The sequence below is a fragment of the Phalangium opilio genome, unplaced genomic scaffold (assembly GCF_054372755.1).
Source record: "Phalangium opilio isolate 3A_F unplaced genomic scaffold, DU_Popi_V2 ptg000204l_1, whole genome shotgun sequence".
NCBI lineage: Eukaryota > Metazoa > Arthropoda > Arachnida > Opiliones > Phalangiidae > Phalangium > Phalangium opilio.
Window position 1 is genome coordinate 461,904 of NW_028324215.1, and position 18,943 is coordinate 480,846.

General features: G+C 42.0%; 4 protein-coding genes across 4 annotated transcripts; 1 reads left to right on the forward strand and 3 right to left on the reverse strand.

Moving 5' to 3' along the window:
- Positions 1-500: 500 nt before the first annotated feature.
- On the reverse strand, positions 501-1,343 carry LOC149621435 (uncharacterized). Its single transcript, XM_089853686.1, has 2 exons — positions 1,060-1,343; positions 501-999 (listed from the first exon to the last, which is right to left on the reverse strand). The coding sequence occupies exons 1-2, from the start codon at positions 1,304-1,306 to the stop codon at positions 923-925; spliced, it is 324 nt and encodes a 107-aa protein (XP_089709812.1). The 5' UTR covers positions 1,307-1,343; the 3' UTR covers positions 501-922.
- Positions 1,344-1,375: 32 nt separating this feature from the next.
- LOC149621436 (uncharacterized) lies at positions 1,376-2,314 on the forward strand. Its single transcript, XM_089853688.1, has 5 exons — positions 1,376-1,430; positions 1,495-1,563; positions 1,622-1,729; positions 1,797-1,871; positions 1,966-2,314. The coding sequence occupies exons 3-5, from the start codon at positions 1,626-1,628 to the stop codon at positions 2,144-2,146; spliced, it is 360 nt and encodes a 119-aa protein (XP_089709814.1). The 5' UTR covers positions 1,376-1,430; positions 1,495-1,563; positions 1,622-1,625; the 3' UTR covers positions 2,147-2,314.
- LOC149621437 (uncharacterized) lies at positions 2,173-2,902 on the reverse strand. Its single transcript, XM_089853687.1, has 2 exons — positions 2,826-2,902; positions 2,173-2,735 (listed from the first exon to the last, which is right to left on the reverse strand). Coding segments are annotated over exons 1-2 (366 nt in total). The 5' UTR covers positions 2,828-2,902; the 3' UTR covers positions 2,173-2,371.
- Positions 2,903-10,702: 7,800 nt separating this feature from the next.
- On the reverse strand, positions 10,703-16,139 carry LOC149621438 (uncharacterized). Its single transcript, XM_089853709.1, has 8 exons — positions 16,028-16,139; positions 15,809-15,904; positions 12,760-12,965; positions 12,508-12,690; positions 12,170-12,455; positions 11,938-12,119; positions 11,666-11,895; positions 10,703-11,585 (listed from the first exon to the last, which is right to left on the reverse strand). Exons 1-8 carry the CDS (start codon positions 16,137-16,139, stop codon positions 10,703-10,705), a joined length of 2,178 nt encoding a protein of 725 aa, XP_089709835.1.
- Positions 16,140-18,943: the final 2,804 nt, after the last annotated feature.

Sequence of the window (18,943 nt, forward strand, 5' to 3'; positions counted from 1 at the left end):
ATTGACATGAAGTTTTTATATAAAGTACTCCACGGTGGTATTTCCCTTTCCGATTTGTTGAGTAAACTAAACTTTTTAGTTTCTTCTGCTATAAGACGAATGACAACTTTCTATGTACCCATAAAACGTTTTAATCCAAGAAAATTATAACCGGCATTGTACAGAATTTGATATTTTTTGTGTAAATATAAAACAAATTTGTTGAAACTACCAAATACCTAGATCTAAGTAGTAATTTGACAACCTTAATAACAATATAATTTATAACATTTGCTAATTTATTTACCTCAACACTTCCTGTAAAAAAACGCCATTTCCACTGTGTACAATCTAGTGAACCATGTAATTAGTTTTTATTGTGCACATTAAACAAACTTTTCATTCATTCATTCATATATATATATATATATATATATATATATATATATATATATATATATATATATATATGAATGAATGAATGAAAAGTTTGTTTAATGTGCACAATAAAAACAGCGTTATTCATTAATTTAAACAAATCCTTTTCGAAATCATCGGTAGCCATTTTCCTTTTTTCTGTATTGAAATCTATATACTTCTTTAACCAAGGTCCTTGCTCAAACTTTAAAATTCGGTGGAGTTTTGTGATTCGTAGTCCCTTCGCTACGTAATACTTAAGATTACGATAGTGGACGATATACCGTTCCTTCTTCAACAGATTTGGAACTAGTTTCGGCAAAGATTCCTTAATTTTTATGTTTAGCGAGGCCATCTGGTTCTTGGAATATTCCGAGAGCGTCTGTGGTTTAATTGACATCGATTCGGGAGCTAGTGGATAACAGTTATGACTTTCATGGAGGTGACTGGGGTATTCAAGATCCACTTCGACAATAAAACCCTCTGGTGATGCATCTTGACAATGTAAAATAGCGCGTTCGGAATCCTAGGTGGGTTCAACCCATTGAAAGTTTCTCATGGATAGAGCGTCACACATGACGGTTCCATATAGGTTGTTACAATCTGTTGTATCGATGTCAGTTAGTTTCTTCAAGATTAGTTTAATTAAGCAAAACAGAATACCTAAATAACATATGTATCCCTCTGGTTTTGATCGGTCATATCCATCTAAGTATCTATTATTGGCCTCCGCGAAGCGATGGCTTATCATTGAAACCCCACCCCGAATTCCTTTTTCAATGAAGAGGTGCATATTTTCATCCAAAAGTAGATCCAATCGCACCTTTGTCATGCACAGAGCTGCCTGCCATGCGAAACCTGGACCGGTGTATGAATGGGCAGGGTCAAGGCGGTAGTAAGTCATGCACATTTTGCGGAAGTTTTGGAAGACGTCCGCTAAGAGGAGGGTGTCCGATAGGACGGACAAATTGTGATGGGGATGATGGAAGTGTTGATTCCCTCGTCACATTTCCAATTCTCCATCCGGGAGATATGTAAGTGAATTTTTATATTATTGTTGTTTAGTATCAATAATTAAGTCAGCTTCTATATAATTAGCGCCGATCTCGGCGATTTTGAGGGGTTTAATGAAGAAGTTGTACTAAACATAAACTGCGATTTCTACCGGTAAATACATCCATATTTATACACCCCACCATAAGTAGTGTTAATTAATTTCGTTTAGCATCATGGATACGGTCCGAATTTTACTATTACCGAGTATGGCCACCCCCTCTATCCAGGCCTTATTAACAAGCCTGGAAGACCTAATTGCGGGGTACATACGCCCAAGGTGCGTGTTGAAAATATAGCTAGGTTTTAGATTATTTATTTATATATTTTTCTACCCCTCCGCTTAGCCCGACTACGGATATCAATGGGCAGTACCCCACCCCAGATGCTGGGCTCCCAGCACCTAACTGCGATGGATATGGGTATGATATATTAAAATTACTTAATCTTATTTACATTAATTACAATACACATATATCCACTAAAACATTTTTACATCTTATTTATTGTTAACAGTGTCCAAAACGCCATATTTACGCAGATTGTGAGAATGCGGGACAACCGCAACCGATTGGGAGAGCTAACCCCGGAAGAGATAGAAAACTCTAACCAGCTCGACAGGGCTTTAGTTCAACACATCGGTGTTGCGGTTAACCGCAGTGTGTGCGAACACTTTGATTTAGCACATCAAATTTAAAAAAAAAACTATGAAAAAATAAAAGTTACAATTTGAATTTCATTTTTATTCGTCTCCTAAATTTTTATTTACAATTTCTTTGTGGTTATAAATCCACTCGGAAAATAATATACATTTAGATAGTGCACATAAATACTTCTTATTATTACGGACAGTTTTATGATTAAGCATACATGTAATCATCGGACCATCATCGTCGATTTCGTTGGCTTTGGGGCACCCCACTCAATTCAAGTCTATAACTTCCCGATTAATAAGGTTCAACAAAAAGAAACACTTTTCATCTCCTTTGCAGAATACCCGTTCGTAGCTTTGCACGGCGGCTCTCAGGCACTCAGCGAGTTTATTGTAGGGCGTTACGCCGTCGTTCCAGTCAAGACCGTGTAGATTATTCAACATCCACCTGTTTTGGCGTACAGCGTCGTAGCTCAATTCTTTTTCGGCGTATGGGGGCGTGAAAGACCATGATCCGACTCTCGGGGTTTTCTCGACGCTTGTTACGGCTACCTCCTTGGCAATTTTTTCCCGTCCATCACTTGTAGCGCGCCCGTCAAGGAAATCGAAATCGACCACGATAGATTTCTTAAGCCTTGGTGAGGGTAAAAAAAATCACCCATTTAACACTGATATTTACGGTTCAAACTTCAACTTTAAATAAGTACACAAAAACTATACTTACATTGTACTTGGTGGCTTTTCCTTCCTTCCTCGTCGGACTTTAGAGAGATTGTGATGGTGGTTTAACTCAGGGTCCTGGCTATTTATACTATTAATAAAATCATCATCCTAGCTTTGACTGTACATTAATGGTGGGCTTTTTCGGGAAGATTATTCTCGAACAATCTACAACTTTGACTGTACATTTTACGTCATGGCCTTAAACAACGTTAACTTGGGTTTTACGGGGAATTTTAATTTTTCTAGAATGATCTAGAAGAATCGGTAGAGCTGGGTTTTTACGGGTATTCTTTATTTTCCCCCAACGTCATCTGGAGTTTCATACCCCCTTAACCATTTGATTAATACGGGCGAAATTAATGGTGCAAATTTTAATCTAATTAACATATTAAAATACAGTTTATTTCTTAAATCGTAATTCACCTTATCTTCATACTCCAATGTATGTACTTCTACATCCGAGAATCGAACACGCTTCATTGACCTGTCAATCAAAAACACCCCTTGCAGGTGCGATAGAGGGGTGAGTCAATCAAAAAGACTTAACCGCCCACTTTAAAGTTTCTTATACGATTCTCTCCATCTTAACCATTTTCTCATCCACCATCTTGTTTCTCACTCCTCCACCTCAGCGCCTCCTCCTCCTCCTCCTCCTCCTCCTCCTCAACGCCTCCTCCTCCTCCTCAACGCCTCCTCCTCCCCTGCCTTCCACTGTACCTGTGCCAGTATCGGCACGAAGACCCTACTTCTGAGGCCATTGCCCAACGTTCACTGAGCCGCTTCGTCACATTATCTTTTACATTATCACATATAATGATAAGTTTAACCACGGATATCCTGTTGAGATTGTTTTAAAGTTCCTAACTCTCGATTTTGAAGTTTTATACTGGCTAGTGACACTTGAAGTTCCGATTTAATGCTATAAACAGACTAGGATCGTAAGCCGATATCGTAAATTAACAGATGTCAATATCAAAGCTTAACTGATACACGGATACCAATTTTTTTAACTCATTAATCTAAAATAAAAATATAATCTTTCATATTTAAAAATATACAGGTAGTATTTATAAAATATTAATTAAAAGACGTAGTAATTGTCTAGATTAGTAAAATCCATTATCGGTAAGTGTACTCATACAAATGGCCATTTGATTAAAGTTCCTTTATAGAAACTAGTTCAAAAGAAACGAAAATTATATTTATATTTCTCCTTTAATATCACAAAACGTTAATATATCTAATTTGGAATAGAAAAACTTCGGGAATTATGCAAAGAAGCTGTCAATTTTGGTGTTAGAAAATAATAAAATTCATCTTCTTTTGAAACTTCACCTAAGAAATTTAAATTACAGAATAGCTTGATATCTTTTCCAATGGATAATTGTTTGATATTGATATTTTCGTTTCATTGATTTTAAATAAATTGGTATTGACATCGGTTAATTTACGATATTGGCCAATTGATCATCACTAATAGTTTAAATAATTTCAATTAAACGGTTCAAAACCTTCAGGAAAAGCTTAGTTTTATAATGAATAAAATTCTAATTTTAAAGTAATAAATTAATTTATCGTAGGTAATTAATTTACTGCCTTAGTGTAATTTATGCTGAAATAAAAACATGCAATGAAAGAGGAAGTGACGTACATTTGGGTAAGTGTTTCGCGGGAGATTCAAATGTTGATTTGAGTTAAAGAAATAAGAGAATAATTTGAGATGGTGAAATGTTTGGCGGGAGATTCAAATGTTGATTTAGGTTAAAGAAATAAGAGAATAATTTGAGATGGTGAAATATTTGGCAGGAGATTCAAATGTCGATTTAGGTTAAAGAAATAAGAGAATAATTTGAGATGGTGAAATGTTTGGCGGGAGATTCAAATGTCGATTTGGGTTAAAGAAATAAGAGAATAATTTGAGATGGTGAAATGTTTGGCGGGAGATTCAAAGGTCGATTTGGATTTGGGTTAGAGAATAGGGTTTTAAGCTCTCTCTCCTTATGGAACCAACCCTAATGTTTACATTTGGATTTAGTGTCCCTGGATACATTTCAAGTGTTCTGCCAATTTCCGCTCTCGCGAATTTCCATGAGGCTCAAAGTATTTGACTTATTTCTGCCCCCTTTTCAACCTTGTCTTGCTGTGAGCTATCAGGGTTCATACAAACCTGGAAAAATCAGGGAAATAAATAGTTGACGAAAACCTCAGGGAAAACTCAGGGAAATTTAGAATTTTTAGTAAAATTCTGGGAAATCAGGGAACTTTGCGTCAAACAGAGGCCGAGTAATTAAGCAAAATGTTCATGACATGAACATACCCTCCGTAGGATTAACATTACACTAATCTTTGGAGGCTCATAACTCTGGTTCTACTAGAGATACAGGGATGTCCTTCGAGTATGTTATAGTCTTATTTGCCTAACAATAACATCCAACGATACTAAAAACTTGGGATTTTGTCAAACAGGGGTCGAATAATTAAGCAAAATGTCCGTGAACATTCCCTCCATAGGATTATCATAACACTATACTTTGGAGGCTGATTATATTAGAGATATGGGGAATCGGGGATGCCCTTTGATTATGTAATTGTCCTATTTACCCTTCCTTGTTCGTTAACATTTGCTCCATAGGATACTCCATATACTGGAAAAATCTAGGAAACTCAGGGAAGTATATGGGGAAAAACCTGGAAATCTCAGGAAAATTTGTTTTCCAAAGTTGTATGAACCCTGCCTATTGTGCCGGTTTTCTATTTAGCCGGGACGGAAATAAGATAACTTTGAGACACTTATAGGGGTCACTGCCTCACTGGACCAATGTCCTATAAATTGATTGGGTGTGCAAAAATGTTCTGGTTGCTGGACCAGCTTGTTTACTTTTGCACGCCATCAATAGATGGCGTTCAAAAGTTATATTTTTATAATCGGAAGACTTAAAGCCCGTCGAGCACGCTCGGGTGTCAATAGAAATATGCGGGCCCACGAGAGGGAAACGATGAAAAATTCCCCAGTGGAATAACGGCGGTGTTGCGCTGAAGTTTTGGTGTGACCAAGAATCTGATACGCATGCGCGAGCTTTATAAAAAAATATATCTTGAAATTGTATTGAACAACTAGGTTCGTGGTATGGTGGTTAGAGCCGTTGCCTTTCGCGCGGCAGAACCATGGGTCGCAGTTCGAATCCACACGAGGAAATATTTTTTTTTAAGTTTTATTTTAATTAAGGATGTTTTGAGACGAAATTCATCTTAAAATATCGAGGAAAAAGTTTTAAAGTTTCAACAAAAGTAAATTTATTATTAATACAGGCCTAAGCGCGCTATCTCAGGGAAGGGAGTCAAGGTGAATTTGGGAACCACGCATAGATGTCGCTTTTCAAAACCTCAAATCTCAAAAATCCCCGCGGCGTAACGTTTATTGGATATATTAAATATTTTAAGAGGTACTCGAAGAATATATTGAAATTACAAAAACGCGTTATGCGCCGAGAGAAACAAAGAATTATCCAGGTACTTTCACATAGGCTAATTTCTAACGCTTTAATTTTGTTTTGAAATTTATTAAATACTTGGTAGAAATTTTCATTGTTTCGAGTGGTTTTATATTTTATACTATTTGGAAGATATTTTTTATTTAAAGATACTTAGGTCCTGATAAAAGAAAGTTTTTATCGGTAAGATTCGTACCCTTTTTGTAAGGCAATATTTGATTGGCGTCGACCCTGGAGGTGCAATAGAATCGAATATTTGACTCTGAACAGGATATTTAAATCACCTGCCCAGAATGATATATTCGATGTACGACGCGTTTCTTTTATAGCCCTAATTCTCTGTTGTGAAAAAATTATATTTTTTAAACGATCATTCTATTTTCGATTTTTAAGTTATCGCAAAGAGAACTTATATGTTCATTCCATTGTTCATGTCCGCGATCGGTAAACAAACCATACTTTTCCGCGAAACGCAAACGTTGACTGAGCTCTGTGTACGCGACGAAGGGTTCAATAAAGTGGTTTTGATCGACAAAAAGGTTATTATGACATTCTTATCCCTTCAAAATATAGTGTTCATCACAATACCAGAATGTGGTAATTTTTTGACAATGAAAATTACCATAAATTTTTACGGCGCATTTTTTAGCGAATCGTGGAGAAATTTGGCGTAAATACGATTTAATTTTAAAATGAAAATTAACGATATAATCTATTGAAAGATTGCTTTGAAGTTGATTTACAAGCAAAGCACCTCAAGAATATCCTAAAAAAAGAAGCTTATTCATGGTTCATATCCATCAATTTTTGATTCTTTAACTACATCAGAAGTGAATATTGTGAATGAATGTCAAGATCAAGGTGAAAATTTTGAAGAGCCTCAAACAAGCAATGGATCCCTAGTTTTGGCAGCCACCATTGGTACACAGACTGATGTTTTTTTTTGAAACTAAAACTACTAAAGAATTGCATCTAAAGTCATATGTGGACTGTGGTACAGATGCGTTTTCTGACAAAGAAGTTCAAGAAATGGTTAGACCAAGAAATTGAAAAAGTGTCTAAAACAGTACTGGATGACGATACCCATAAAACCTTGCTTTCGAAAGTACCAAAAACTCTGCCATTCCCAGTTTCAACCCCTTAGTGCAAACGTCTCTCTACCCTTTCATTTGCCGATGAATTGTCACCAATATCAGCATTTAATATTTCAAACGCAAGTGAACAAATTTCACCATTCCTTAAAAACGTTTCATATTACGAACCAGGTTTGGAGGAGATGACGAGTCTATCAATGAAAGCTCAGTAATTTGCAAAGATATTTCAGCCAAAAGCCTCGTTAAAGAACGAAAATATATCGTATTTGAAAGTGAACTGGATAATCTCTAACAAAGGCTAATATGTCAAAACGATACTTGTTTGAAAGTTGTCGATTCAAGCATTATACGATAGTCTGAGAACGATGGTAGTCAACTAACGGTCTGGTTTAATTGCCTCGATGGGCATGATAATGTGTGGAAATCCCAACCGATGCTGGAGAAAATGCCCTGTGGTAATCTACTCATTGCATCTTCAATTCTACTTAGCGGAGCCACATACCATCGAGTTAATACAGTTTTTGAGTATATGGGCTTAAAAAATATAAGCAAAACAGCTTATTATTCCATGCAACGCCAACTGGTTGTACCGGAAATTAATTTGGCATGGCAAGAAGAACAGTATTCCATATGTGATGAACTTTTAGAGAGGGAGGTGATTAAAGTTTCTGGTGACGGACGATGTGATTCGCCTGGCCATTCAGCAAAGTATGGAACCTTTACACTCATGGACCAAGAAACAAACCAAGTTATTCATTTTGAGATAGTTGAGTTTAAATCCACTAATATGGAACTCGAAGGTTTAAAAAGATGTTTGGATATTGTAAAGAAATCTGATCTTGCAATAGATCAGCTTACGACGGATCGACATATTCAGATAAGAAAGTATCTCAGAGAAAAGCATCCAAACATTAATCACCAATTTGATGTATGGCATCTTAATAAGAAAATTAGGACAAAATTAAATGTTATCTCCAAAAAAAAGGAGAACTCTGATCTCAAACCTTGGATAAAAACAATTAACCGATGAAATGTCTTTCTTAGCAAGAAACTACATCCACGAATCCGGGTACGAAAAGTGATACTTTATTACAATTTGAACAAATTTATATACAATGGTTGCATCGATAAAAAGATAATAAAAAACATAGTTAGTCTATTATGATAAAAAACCTAATACATTCACATACATCACCTCCCCATTTAACAATATTAGGGAACACTAACAATTTTGTTAAATAATTTTAAACAATCAAAACTTTTAATAAATTAACTTGTGGCTAAGTAGCGAATCTGTCCGGAGGTCTGCGTACACGAGTTGACCTACGAATGGTTTGTTCAATTCCCACCGGACACGGCACAGTGGGCTCTTCGTCAGAAATCGCTGATTGTTCATCGTCTGCATTGGCGATGGGTATGGCGCTGGCTTCGCTAGAAGCCCGTACTGACGTATCGACAGCTGAACTGACATCGAAACAGTAATCCGAATTACCAATCGGCGATGAATGGCGTAGCTGGTTCGCATGTCTCCTCCATACCAATTTTTCGGTCGTTTGGACGTCATAGGTGCGCGTGCCATAAACTTTTATGACCGTGGCTTCGCTCCACCCGTGCTTTCGACGGAAATCTTTGGCCCAAACAAGGTCCCCGACCTGGAAACTCTTCTCCTTCCCCCGATAGTGTTCTTGCTGCCTTTGTTGGTTGAGACGAACAACATCATTCACGCTCGGCGGTTTCAACAAATCGAGTCTTGTACGCAAGTCTCGTTTCAGCATCAGTTTTGCTTGTGTCATGGCCGTAGTTAAGTGAGGTGTAACCCGATACCGGAAGATAAACCGACGTATGGCCTCATTTAAATCCAGCCCCGTGTCCAACGATGCTCCAACGCATTTCTTGAAAGTCCCAACGAAATTTTCCGCCGCACCGTTGGTTGCTGGGTAACCAGGTGGGGAGAACTTCTGGCGGACCCCGTTTCTTGTCATGGCATCACGAAACTCTTGCGAAGTGAGCTGACTGCCATTATCAGTGACCAACACTTCCGGCAAACCATGCTGAGCGAAAACGTCTTTGAAAGCCGAGATGGTTTCCGCCGCCGAGATGTTCTTCATGACTTTGACCTCCGGCCACTTAAAGAAAGCGTCAATGATCAGCAGGAAGGTATGACCACGAAATGGCCCGGCAAAATCCGCATGGATTCGGCTCCATGGCGTGTTTGGATGTTCCCATTCATGCAGCGGAGTCTTCACGTCTGACTTTCGACCCTCCTGACACGCTTGACATCGGCGGGTTAAATCTTCAATGCCACGATCCATTTGTGGCCACCAGCAATACGATCTCGCAAGACTTTTGGTTTTGACAACTCCCATATGTCCACCATGGAGCTCAGCCAAAATCTGCTCACGAAGCTTGCTCGGAACTATGACACGAGATCCCCACATCAAACATCCAAATTCTGCCGAGATCTCGTTGCGCCTGATGAAGAACGGCCGAATATCATCGTTGGGTGACGTCTTCTCCGGCCAACCGTCTTTAACCGAACGTAAAACTTGCGAGAGCAGGACATCTCTTCTTGTTTCCGTTGCAATCTTCTTAGAGTCGACGGGCAAGACGTCCAATTGCTGACGAAAGATACTTCTGATTTCGTCACTCTCGCCCGGTTCTTTGTCCATCTTGGGTAGCGGCAAACGGGACAAAAAATCGGCTATGACGTTATCGGTTGTGCGGACGTATTTAATTTTGAAATCGTAACCCATCAAGATGATGGCCCATCGCTGCATACGAGGATTAACGGTGTCTGGAATTCCCTTCGTCGGATCAAACAACGTTACAAGTGGTTGATGATCAGTCCACAGGGTGAAATGTTTTCCATACAGGTATTGGTGAAAACGTTGAACAGCGTAAACCACTGCAAATGCTTCTTTATGAATTTGCGAGTAGTTCTTCTGGGCTTGATTCAAAGACTTCGAGGCATGAGCTATGGGCTTTCTACTTCCGTCGGGACATCTATGCATCAATACAGCTCCTACGCCGTATCCTGACGCGTAGCAGAATAGCTCAACTGGTAACGTAGCGTCGAAGTGAGTCAGAATCGTTTATCGTGCAAGGCGATCCTTAACATCTTCAAATGCTCGCTGACACGAGCCATTCCAGGTCCACTGTGACTCTCCTCTAAGCAACTTGTGAAGCGGTTCCAGACAAGTCGCCAAATGGGGTATAAACTTGCCATAATAGTTCAGCATTCCCAAAAACGATCTTAGTTGCGTGATGTCCCTGGGTGCGTTTGCTGCCAGAATCTATTGAACCTTTTCGGGTACAGGAGGAATTCCATTCCTGTCAATGACGTGGCCCAGATATTGAACTGATTCCTGCATAAACTTGCACTTGTCTTTCGAGATGCGCAAACCGGACTCTGCCAACCGACCAAGTACCGCATCCAAATTCTGAATATGCTCATGGTCATCCGCTCCGGTAATGATAATGTCGTCAAGGAAGGCTCCGGTTTTCGTCAGTCCTTTGATCACGCCATCAATCGCTCTTTGAAAAATTGATGACGCGGGCGTTATTCCAAATGGTACGCGCGTTACTTCATATAATCCGTTAATGGTGTTGATAGTGGTGTATCGGATGGAATCTTCTTCCAATTCGATTTGCAAGTAGGCCGCAGTCAGATCTATCTTCGTGAACTTGTCACCTCCCGCCAGCCTTGTAAACAAGTCGTCGTTCGTGGGAAGCGGGTACTTGTCCTTGCGCAAATGCGGATTGATTGTGAGTTTGTAATCGTCAGAAACTCGTATGGATCCGTTGCCTTTCACCACAGGAACTATCGGTGTTGCCCATTGAGAGTGCAAAACGGGCCTTTTAATGCCCGCTGTCTCCAACCGTCGTAACTCTGTCTTCACTGCCTCTTGAATTCCAAACGGGACAGGTCGCGGTCGAAAAAACCTTGGTTCCACCGTCTCGTCAATGTACAGCTTGGCCTTATACCCTTTTCGTTTTACATATCCTGGGTCAAAAACGGCTCGATGTTTCAGCAACAATTCCGGTATCGTAGTTCCCGTGGCAGCAGATAAAAAGTTAAACTTGATTTCTCGCCAATTTTCTCGGAAAACAGTCATCCAGTCCCGTCCGACCAGCGCTGGACCATCGCCTGGAACAACGTACACTTCTACACTGCCTCTTGAATTCCAAACGGGACAGGTCGCGGTCGAAAAAACCTTGGTTCCACCGTCTCGTCAATGTACAGCTTGGCCTTATACCCTTTTTGTTTTACATATCCTGGGTCAAAAACGGCTCGATGTTTCAGCAACAATTCCGGTATCGTAGTTCCCGTGGCAGCAGATAAAAAGTTAATCTTGATTTCTCGCCAATTTACTCGGAAAACAGTCATCCAGTCCCGTCCGACCAGCGCTGGACCATCGCCTGGAACAACGTACACTTCGAAATCGTGCGTTTGATCTTCGTACCGCATTGAAGCTCGGAATACCCCCTACGGTTTCATAATAGGACTCATGTACGGCTTTAGTTTGACCGACGTCTCCTTCAGTTGACACTGACTGAAACCTTCAGTGTACATTCGATGGGAAATGACCGTGACTGCAGACCCAGTATCCAATTCCATTACCACCTTCCGGTCCTGTATGTACACGTCTACTAGAATCGGTGGAATATTCTTCCCGGCGAGTGTATAAAACGGTGACGCGTCAGTCTCGTCTTCCTCGACGTAATTTGTAGCCTTGGTGTATTTCTATTTGCGTGCCTACGTCGTCGATGTGATCCATGTTTCTTCCTGCCCGGAAGACTGGCACCGGTATTCCTGTTGCCACAGACATTCGCATAATGGCCCTTCTTCTTACAGCTATTACATGTCTGGTTCATGGCAAAGCAGTCGCTTGGGCTGTGTCCTGACGTTCCGCATCGGTGGCATGGCTGCGAACCGGAAGACTCGCCCTGAGACTTTCCCGATACACGGTTTACGTCAGCGACAGGATCCTTATCTTGTCTCAGCATGACGGCCATCTGATTCCATGGACACCGCAGAACTGAGAGCTGTTGCCAACGTAAGGCTTGACTCACTCAATAAACGCTTCAGGATTCCCGCATTCTTCATTCCTTGTGCGAACTTGTCGCGTAAGTTGTTTTCCAACTGTGCTCCAAAATCACAGTGCATCGCCAAGCGCTTCAGCTCCGTCAAGTATTCGCTGACAGTCTCCGATCCTGTCTGGTTACGTAGACTGAAACGGTAACGCTCCACCGTGGGGTTCGGAGCAGGGTTGAGATGTTCCTTTACCAATTTAACAATGACGGCATACGTCTTCGTGGTGGGCTTGTCCGGTGCTGTTAAGTTTCTTACCAGCCCGTAAGTATCTCTTCCGATCAACGCAAGCAACGTGCGACCCTTCTTCGCTTCCGGAATGTCGTTGATCTCGAAGAACAGCTCCAACCGTTTTACGTATGAGTCCCAAGTCTCCAATTTACCATGAAACGGTCCAACATTTCCAATGGTCGCCGCCATTCCAACTGCCGAACTAGCGTTTATGGCAGAAAAATTCCTTTCCTCTGTCATCACACGGAACTACACCCCGAAACTAACGCGAATACGCGGCAAAAATCTCCGTCGCCACTGTAATGTCTTTATTAGAGAGAAACTACATCCACGAATCCGGGTACGAAAGTGATATTTATTACAATTTGAACACATTTATATGCAATGGTTACATCGATAAAAAGATAATAACAAGTTGGGAAAACCAAAATATTACCTCTCCGTGTCAAGAAGATTATATAAACTTAAGTATCCAATAAAAACGTTATTATGTTTCTGAGTTGGGGTTTCCCATTTTTGTTGTTGTTTTGAAAAATATATCGCAATGCACGGGCCTTGATAGATATAGGAGGCAATGAATGAAATATATCACAATGGACGGACCTTGATAGATATAGGAGGCAATGAATGAAATATATCACAATGCACGGGCCTTGATAGATATAGGAGGCAATGAAGGAAATATATCGCATGCACGGGCCTTGGTAGATATAGGAGGCAATGATAATCTCACTCTTTGCACGAGAGGTTTATCTTTAATATTTATATAAATATAATTATTTTTAAATATTTTAATCTTCAATAATTAACATTAATAATAGTTAAATCGTTTAAAATAAAGTAATACCTATTATCTTCTCAAACTTTGCTAATATTGACGTTTAAAGTGAAGGGTACCCCTCTTGCCCGCTTTTTTCAAATTTGGGGTATATATACGATTCGTTTCCATTATAATAGTAAGGAAAAAGCGCAATTGCGAAAACCTTTGGTGGCGATCCCACCTTAGGGAGGCTAGACGTTTCTCGTAACCCTAGCTGATCGCCGCGTATATCCTAAAACCAAACGATGATAATAGAGTAGAAGCCAATGATACAGATTGGTGTCTATGTGGAATAGACGGAAGACCAGTGGATGGTGGTGTTAGAAGCCAGTGTAAGTGCAGACTGGTGTCAATGTTGGGATTGACAAAGAACAGAAGATGGTGGTGATTAGAAGCCAGTAAGAACAGACTGGTGTCCGTGTGGGATGGACAAAGACCAGAAGATGGTGGTGTGAGAACTCGAGTAGAGGAGCCATTTCCGTGACTGTGAAAGCAGTTCGGAAATGGCGAACACGTTTGCTCCGATACGCACACTGCGAACGCGGTCACGTGGGTGTAACAACAGACAGACAGACAGACACACACACACAGACACACAGACAGACACACACACAGACACGGCCGTTACAGAACCTCTCCTGGACTACGTCACACGGAGAGGTAAAAACATAGTTAGTCTATTATAATAAAAAACCTAAAACATTACAGTATTTTTCACATCATTATAGGTTAGGGTTATTAATTTATTCTGGTCATGTGGCTAAATGGAACCTTAACGACATGAAAGTTCGTGATAAAATAAGCCAAGGTCAAGAAGAGGCCAATTACTTGGGATTCGACGATCTTAAATTTATCTTCTGGAGTGTATTATGCGGATGGGTGCTTGGTATCATTGTGGTCTTGCTGGAAAACCTCTTTCATATATTGGAATTGCGTTATAAGAAGTTTAGGCGTATTTCAAATAGTTAGGGATGAACTGAATTATAAGGATCTTTGGGATCCGCAAAAGTTGACACCTAACTTTTCTTATCTTCACTTTAAGCACGAGTTCGACCAAATATTTGTGGATTCTCAATTAGGCATAATAACACTAATCTTTGAGGCAATTATAAAAGATTGAAAATTACGTCATTTCTGACAACTTTCTCACAGACCTTTTACATAAAACACCTAGTTGCATGTAATAGTGTTACAGTGGTTTTTAGCAGAAGGGAATAAGAGAGAAGGGACACACTTTATATCTCCATAATGCTTTACACTCGTAACAACAGTCTTACTAACCTCAAATCAACTACCCTTCACTGATTGGCTATCCAACTTCTGTCTTAGCTGTGACATCACATAAGAAGGTGACGTCTCGGTTGACGAATAAAAAGTAGTTTTGTTTACAATTTTACATTGAAGGAAATAAAAATGGCCGAATTTCATGTTGATAAACGAAATCAAGCTGTGTAATTAATTTAGATACACGGGAATTGAGAACATACCAAAATCAGAAAATTTGAAGGTAATAAATAGATGAAAACTAATTATTCTGAATTAATATTAAAAAAATTATTTTCAATGAAATACATACTTGAGATTATAATTACACAAGAACGAAACATCGACAGCCCTAAGCCTTTGGAGAATAAAAATCTAGCAGACAAATAGGCCGGAGAACTTAATGAACTATATTTGCAGTAAATTGGTTAAAAGCTGTGTACTTGCGCAAAGTTTTCGCGGTTTTCTTGAGGTTGGTCGGACTCTCGTTACCAAAGCAGGCTCTAATGTCTCCCTTCTCTCTTATTCCCTTCTGTTTTTAGATCATAATATGCAAATAGTATTTTTAGACCCCAATGCATTTTATGAAGTTCAGTCGAACTCCCTCTGCCCCCAAGTCATGTGATAAGAGATAAGGGGATGTTAACGTTTTACGCAAGGGAAAAGATTATCGGACAGTCGAGTCGTTGTATTCACGGGAATAAAGTGTGCATTTGTTCTGTAAAGAGCTGACGATCAATAAATGTGATATTAAAACTAGGAATTATTATTTAAGTCCGCGATTTATGCCCACAACATACTGCAACATTTTGGTGTCAGAAGTTGGATTCTTCACAGATGCTTTTTTACGTCTGTTAAAGCACATAAAGCGCCGAGAAATATTTAACGTGGACCATACCTAACTATTACTTGGAAATTCAAAAGAGCCATACAATAGAAATGGCATGTTAGTCGAAACCTAGTTTGCAGATTGGATATTTCTCAGGAAATTACGGTGAATGGGACGAAGAATGGCTAGTTCAATTCGAGAGGATGGCAGTACAATTGAAATAGTGCCGCACCTGGCTACTTGTTCCCTAATAGCACAGCCTACAATTGGCATAGAGTTATCGGTGAGAGCGCCGCAGATTTGAAGAGGAAAAGGACTTTTCTGCCAGCATTTCTAGATCGTTTTTCGAAGGAACAATGGAAACTTCAAATGAGAACTCGTACTCAACAGCCAAATGAGAGCTTCGAGACATTTTTTCAACAAACTCGATTTGTGCAAAAAAAGTGAGCTTTCGCCAACAGACGCCAGAACACGGACCCATCTACTAACGGGCATGGCCAATAGAAATCATGCGGCCGTAAATAGCTCCATGACTTTATCAACCACGGACGACATACTAACACTAGCGAAAGCCTTGCAAAAATCTGACCATTTCCACCAGGTCGGCTTTCTAGCTCCTCCAACCCCAATCGCGTCCGTGCCGGTTCAGTTCGCGTCGCTACCCGCTCAGGCATCGATCACGTATACGTCCCACGCTTCTACCGCACACGGGTTTCACGCTTATACCGCACACGGGTTTCACGCTTCTACCGCACACGGGTTTCACGCTTCTACCGCATTCGGGTTTCACGCTTCTACCGCATTCGGGTTTCACGCTTCTACCGCATTCGGGTTTCACGCTTCTACCGCATTCGGGTTTCACGCTTCTACCGCATTCGGGTTTCACGCTTCTACCGCATTCGGGTTTCACGCTTCTACCGCACACGGGTTTCACGCTTCTACCGCACACGGGTTTTACGCTTCTACCGCACACGGGTTTTACGCTTCTACCGCACACGGGTTTTACGCTTCTACCGCACACGGGTTTTACGCTTCTACCGCACACGGGTTTTACGCTTCTACCGCACACGGGTTTCACGCTTCTACCGCATTCGGGTTTCACGCTTCTACCGCACACGGGTTTCACGCTTCTACCGCACACGGGTTTCACGCTTCTACCGCACACGGGTTTCACGCTTCTACCGCACACGGGTTTCACGCTTCTACCGCATTCGGGTTTCACGCTTCTACCGCATTCGGGTTTCACGCTTCTACCGCATTCGGGTTTCACGCTTCTACCGCACACGGGTTTCACGCTTCTACCGCACACGGGTTTTACGCTTCTACCGCACACGGGTTTTACGCTTCTACCGCACACGGGTTTTACGCTTCTACCGCACACGGGTTTTACGCTTCTACCGCACACGGGTTTCACGCTTCTACCGCATACGGGTTTCACGCTTCTACCGCATACGGGTTTCACGCTTCTACCGCACACGGGTTTCACGCTTCTACCGCACACGGGTTTCACGCTTCTACCGCATTCGGGTTTCACGCTTCTACCGCATTCGGGTTTCACGCTTCTACCGCATTCGGGTTTCACGCTTCTACCGCATTCGGGTTTCACGCTTCTACCGCATTCGGGTTTCACGCTTCTACCGCATTCGGGTTTCACGCTTCTACCGCATTCGGGTTTCACGCTTCTACCGCATTCGGGTTTCACGCTTCTACCGCATTCGGGTTTCACGCTTCTACCGCACACGGGTTTCACGCTTCTACCGCATTCGGGTTTCACGCTTCTACCGCATTCGGGTTTCACGCTTCTACCGCATTCGGGTTTCACGCTTCTACCGCATTCAGGTTTCACGCTTCTACCGCATTCGGGTTTCACGCTTCTACCGCATTCGGGTTTCACGCTTCTACCGCATTCGGGTTTCACGCTTCTACCGCACACGGGTTTCACGCTTCTACCGCATTCGGGTTTCACGCTTCTACCGCATTCGGGTTTCACGCTTCTACCGCATTCGGGTTTCACGCTTCTACCGCATTCAGGTTTCACGCTTCTACCGCATACGGGATTCACGCTTCTACCGCACACGGGATTCACGCTTCTACCGCACACGGGTTTTGCGCTTCTACCGCATACGGGTTTCGCGCTTCTACCGCATTCGGGTTTCACGCTTCTACCGCATTCGGGTTTCACGCTTCTACCGCATTCGGGTTTCACGCTTCTACCGCATTCAGGTTTCACGCTTCTACCGCATACGGGATTCACGCTTCTACCGCACACGGGATTCACGCTTCTACCGCACACGGGTTTTGCGCTTCTACCGCATACGGGTTTCGCGCTTCTACCGCATTCGGGTTTCACGCTTCTACCGCATTCGGGTTTCACGCTTCTACCGCATTCGGGTTTCACGCTTCTACCGCATTCGGGTTTCACGCTTCTACCGCATTCAGGTTTCACGCTTCTACGGCATACGGGATTCACGCTTCTACCGCACACGGGATTCACGCTTCTACCGCACACGGGATTCACGCTTCTACCGCACACGGGTTTTGCGCTTCTACCGCATACGGGTTTCGCGCTTCTACCGCATTCGGGTTTCACGCTTCTACCGCATTCGGGTTTCACGCTTCTACCGCATTCGGGTTTCACGCTTCTACCGCATTCGGGTTTCACGCTTCTACCGCATTCGGGTTTCACGCTTCTACCGCATTCGGGTTTCACGCTTCTACCGCATTCGGGTTTCACGCTTCTACCGCATTCGGGTTTCACGCTTCTACCGCACACGGGTTTCACGCTTCTACCGCACACGGGTTTCACGCTTCTACCGCATTCGGGTTTCACGCTTCTACCGCATTCGGGTTTCACGCTTCTACCGCATTCGGGTTTCACGCTTCTACCGCACACGGGTTTCACGCTTCTACCGCACACGGGTTTTACGCTTCTACCGCACACGGGTTTTACGCTTCTACCGCACACGGGTTTTACGCTTCTACCACACACGTGTTTTACGCTTCTACCGCACACGGGTTTCACGCTTCTACCGCATACGGGTTTCACGCTTCTACCGCATACGGGTTTCACGCTTCTACCGCACACGGGTTTCACGCTTCTACCGCACACGGGTTTCACGCTTCTACCGCATTCGGGTTTCACGCTTCTACCGCATTCGGGTTTCACGCTTCTACCGCATTCGGGTTTCACGCTTCTACCGCATTCAGGTTTCACGCTTCTACCGCATACGGGATTCACGCTTCTACCGCATTCGGGTTTCACGCTTCTACCGCATTCGGGTTTCACGCTTCTACCGCAT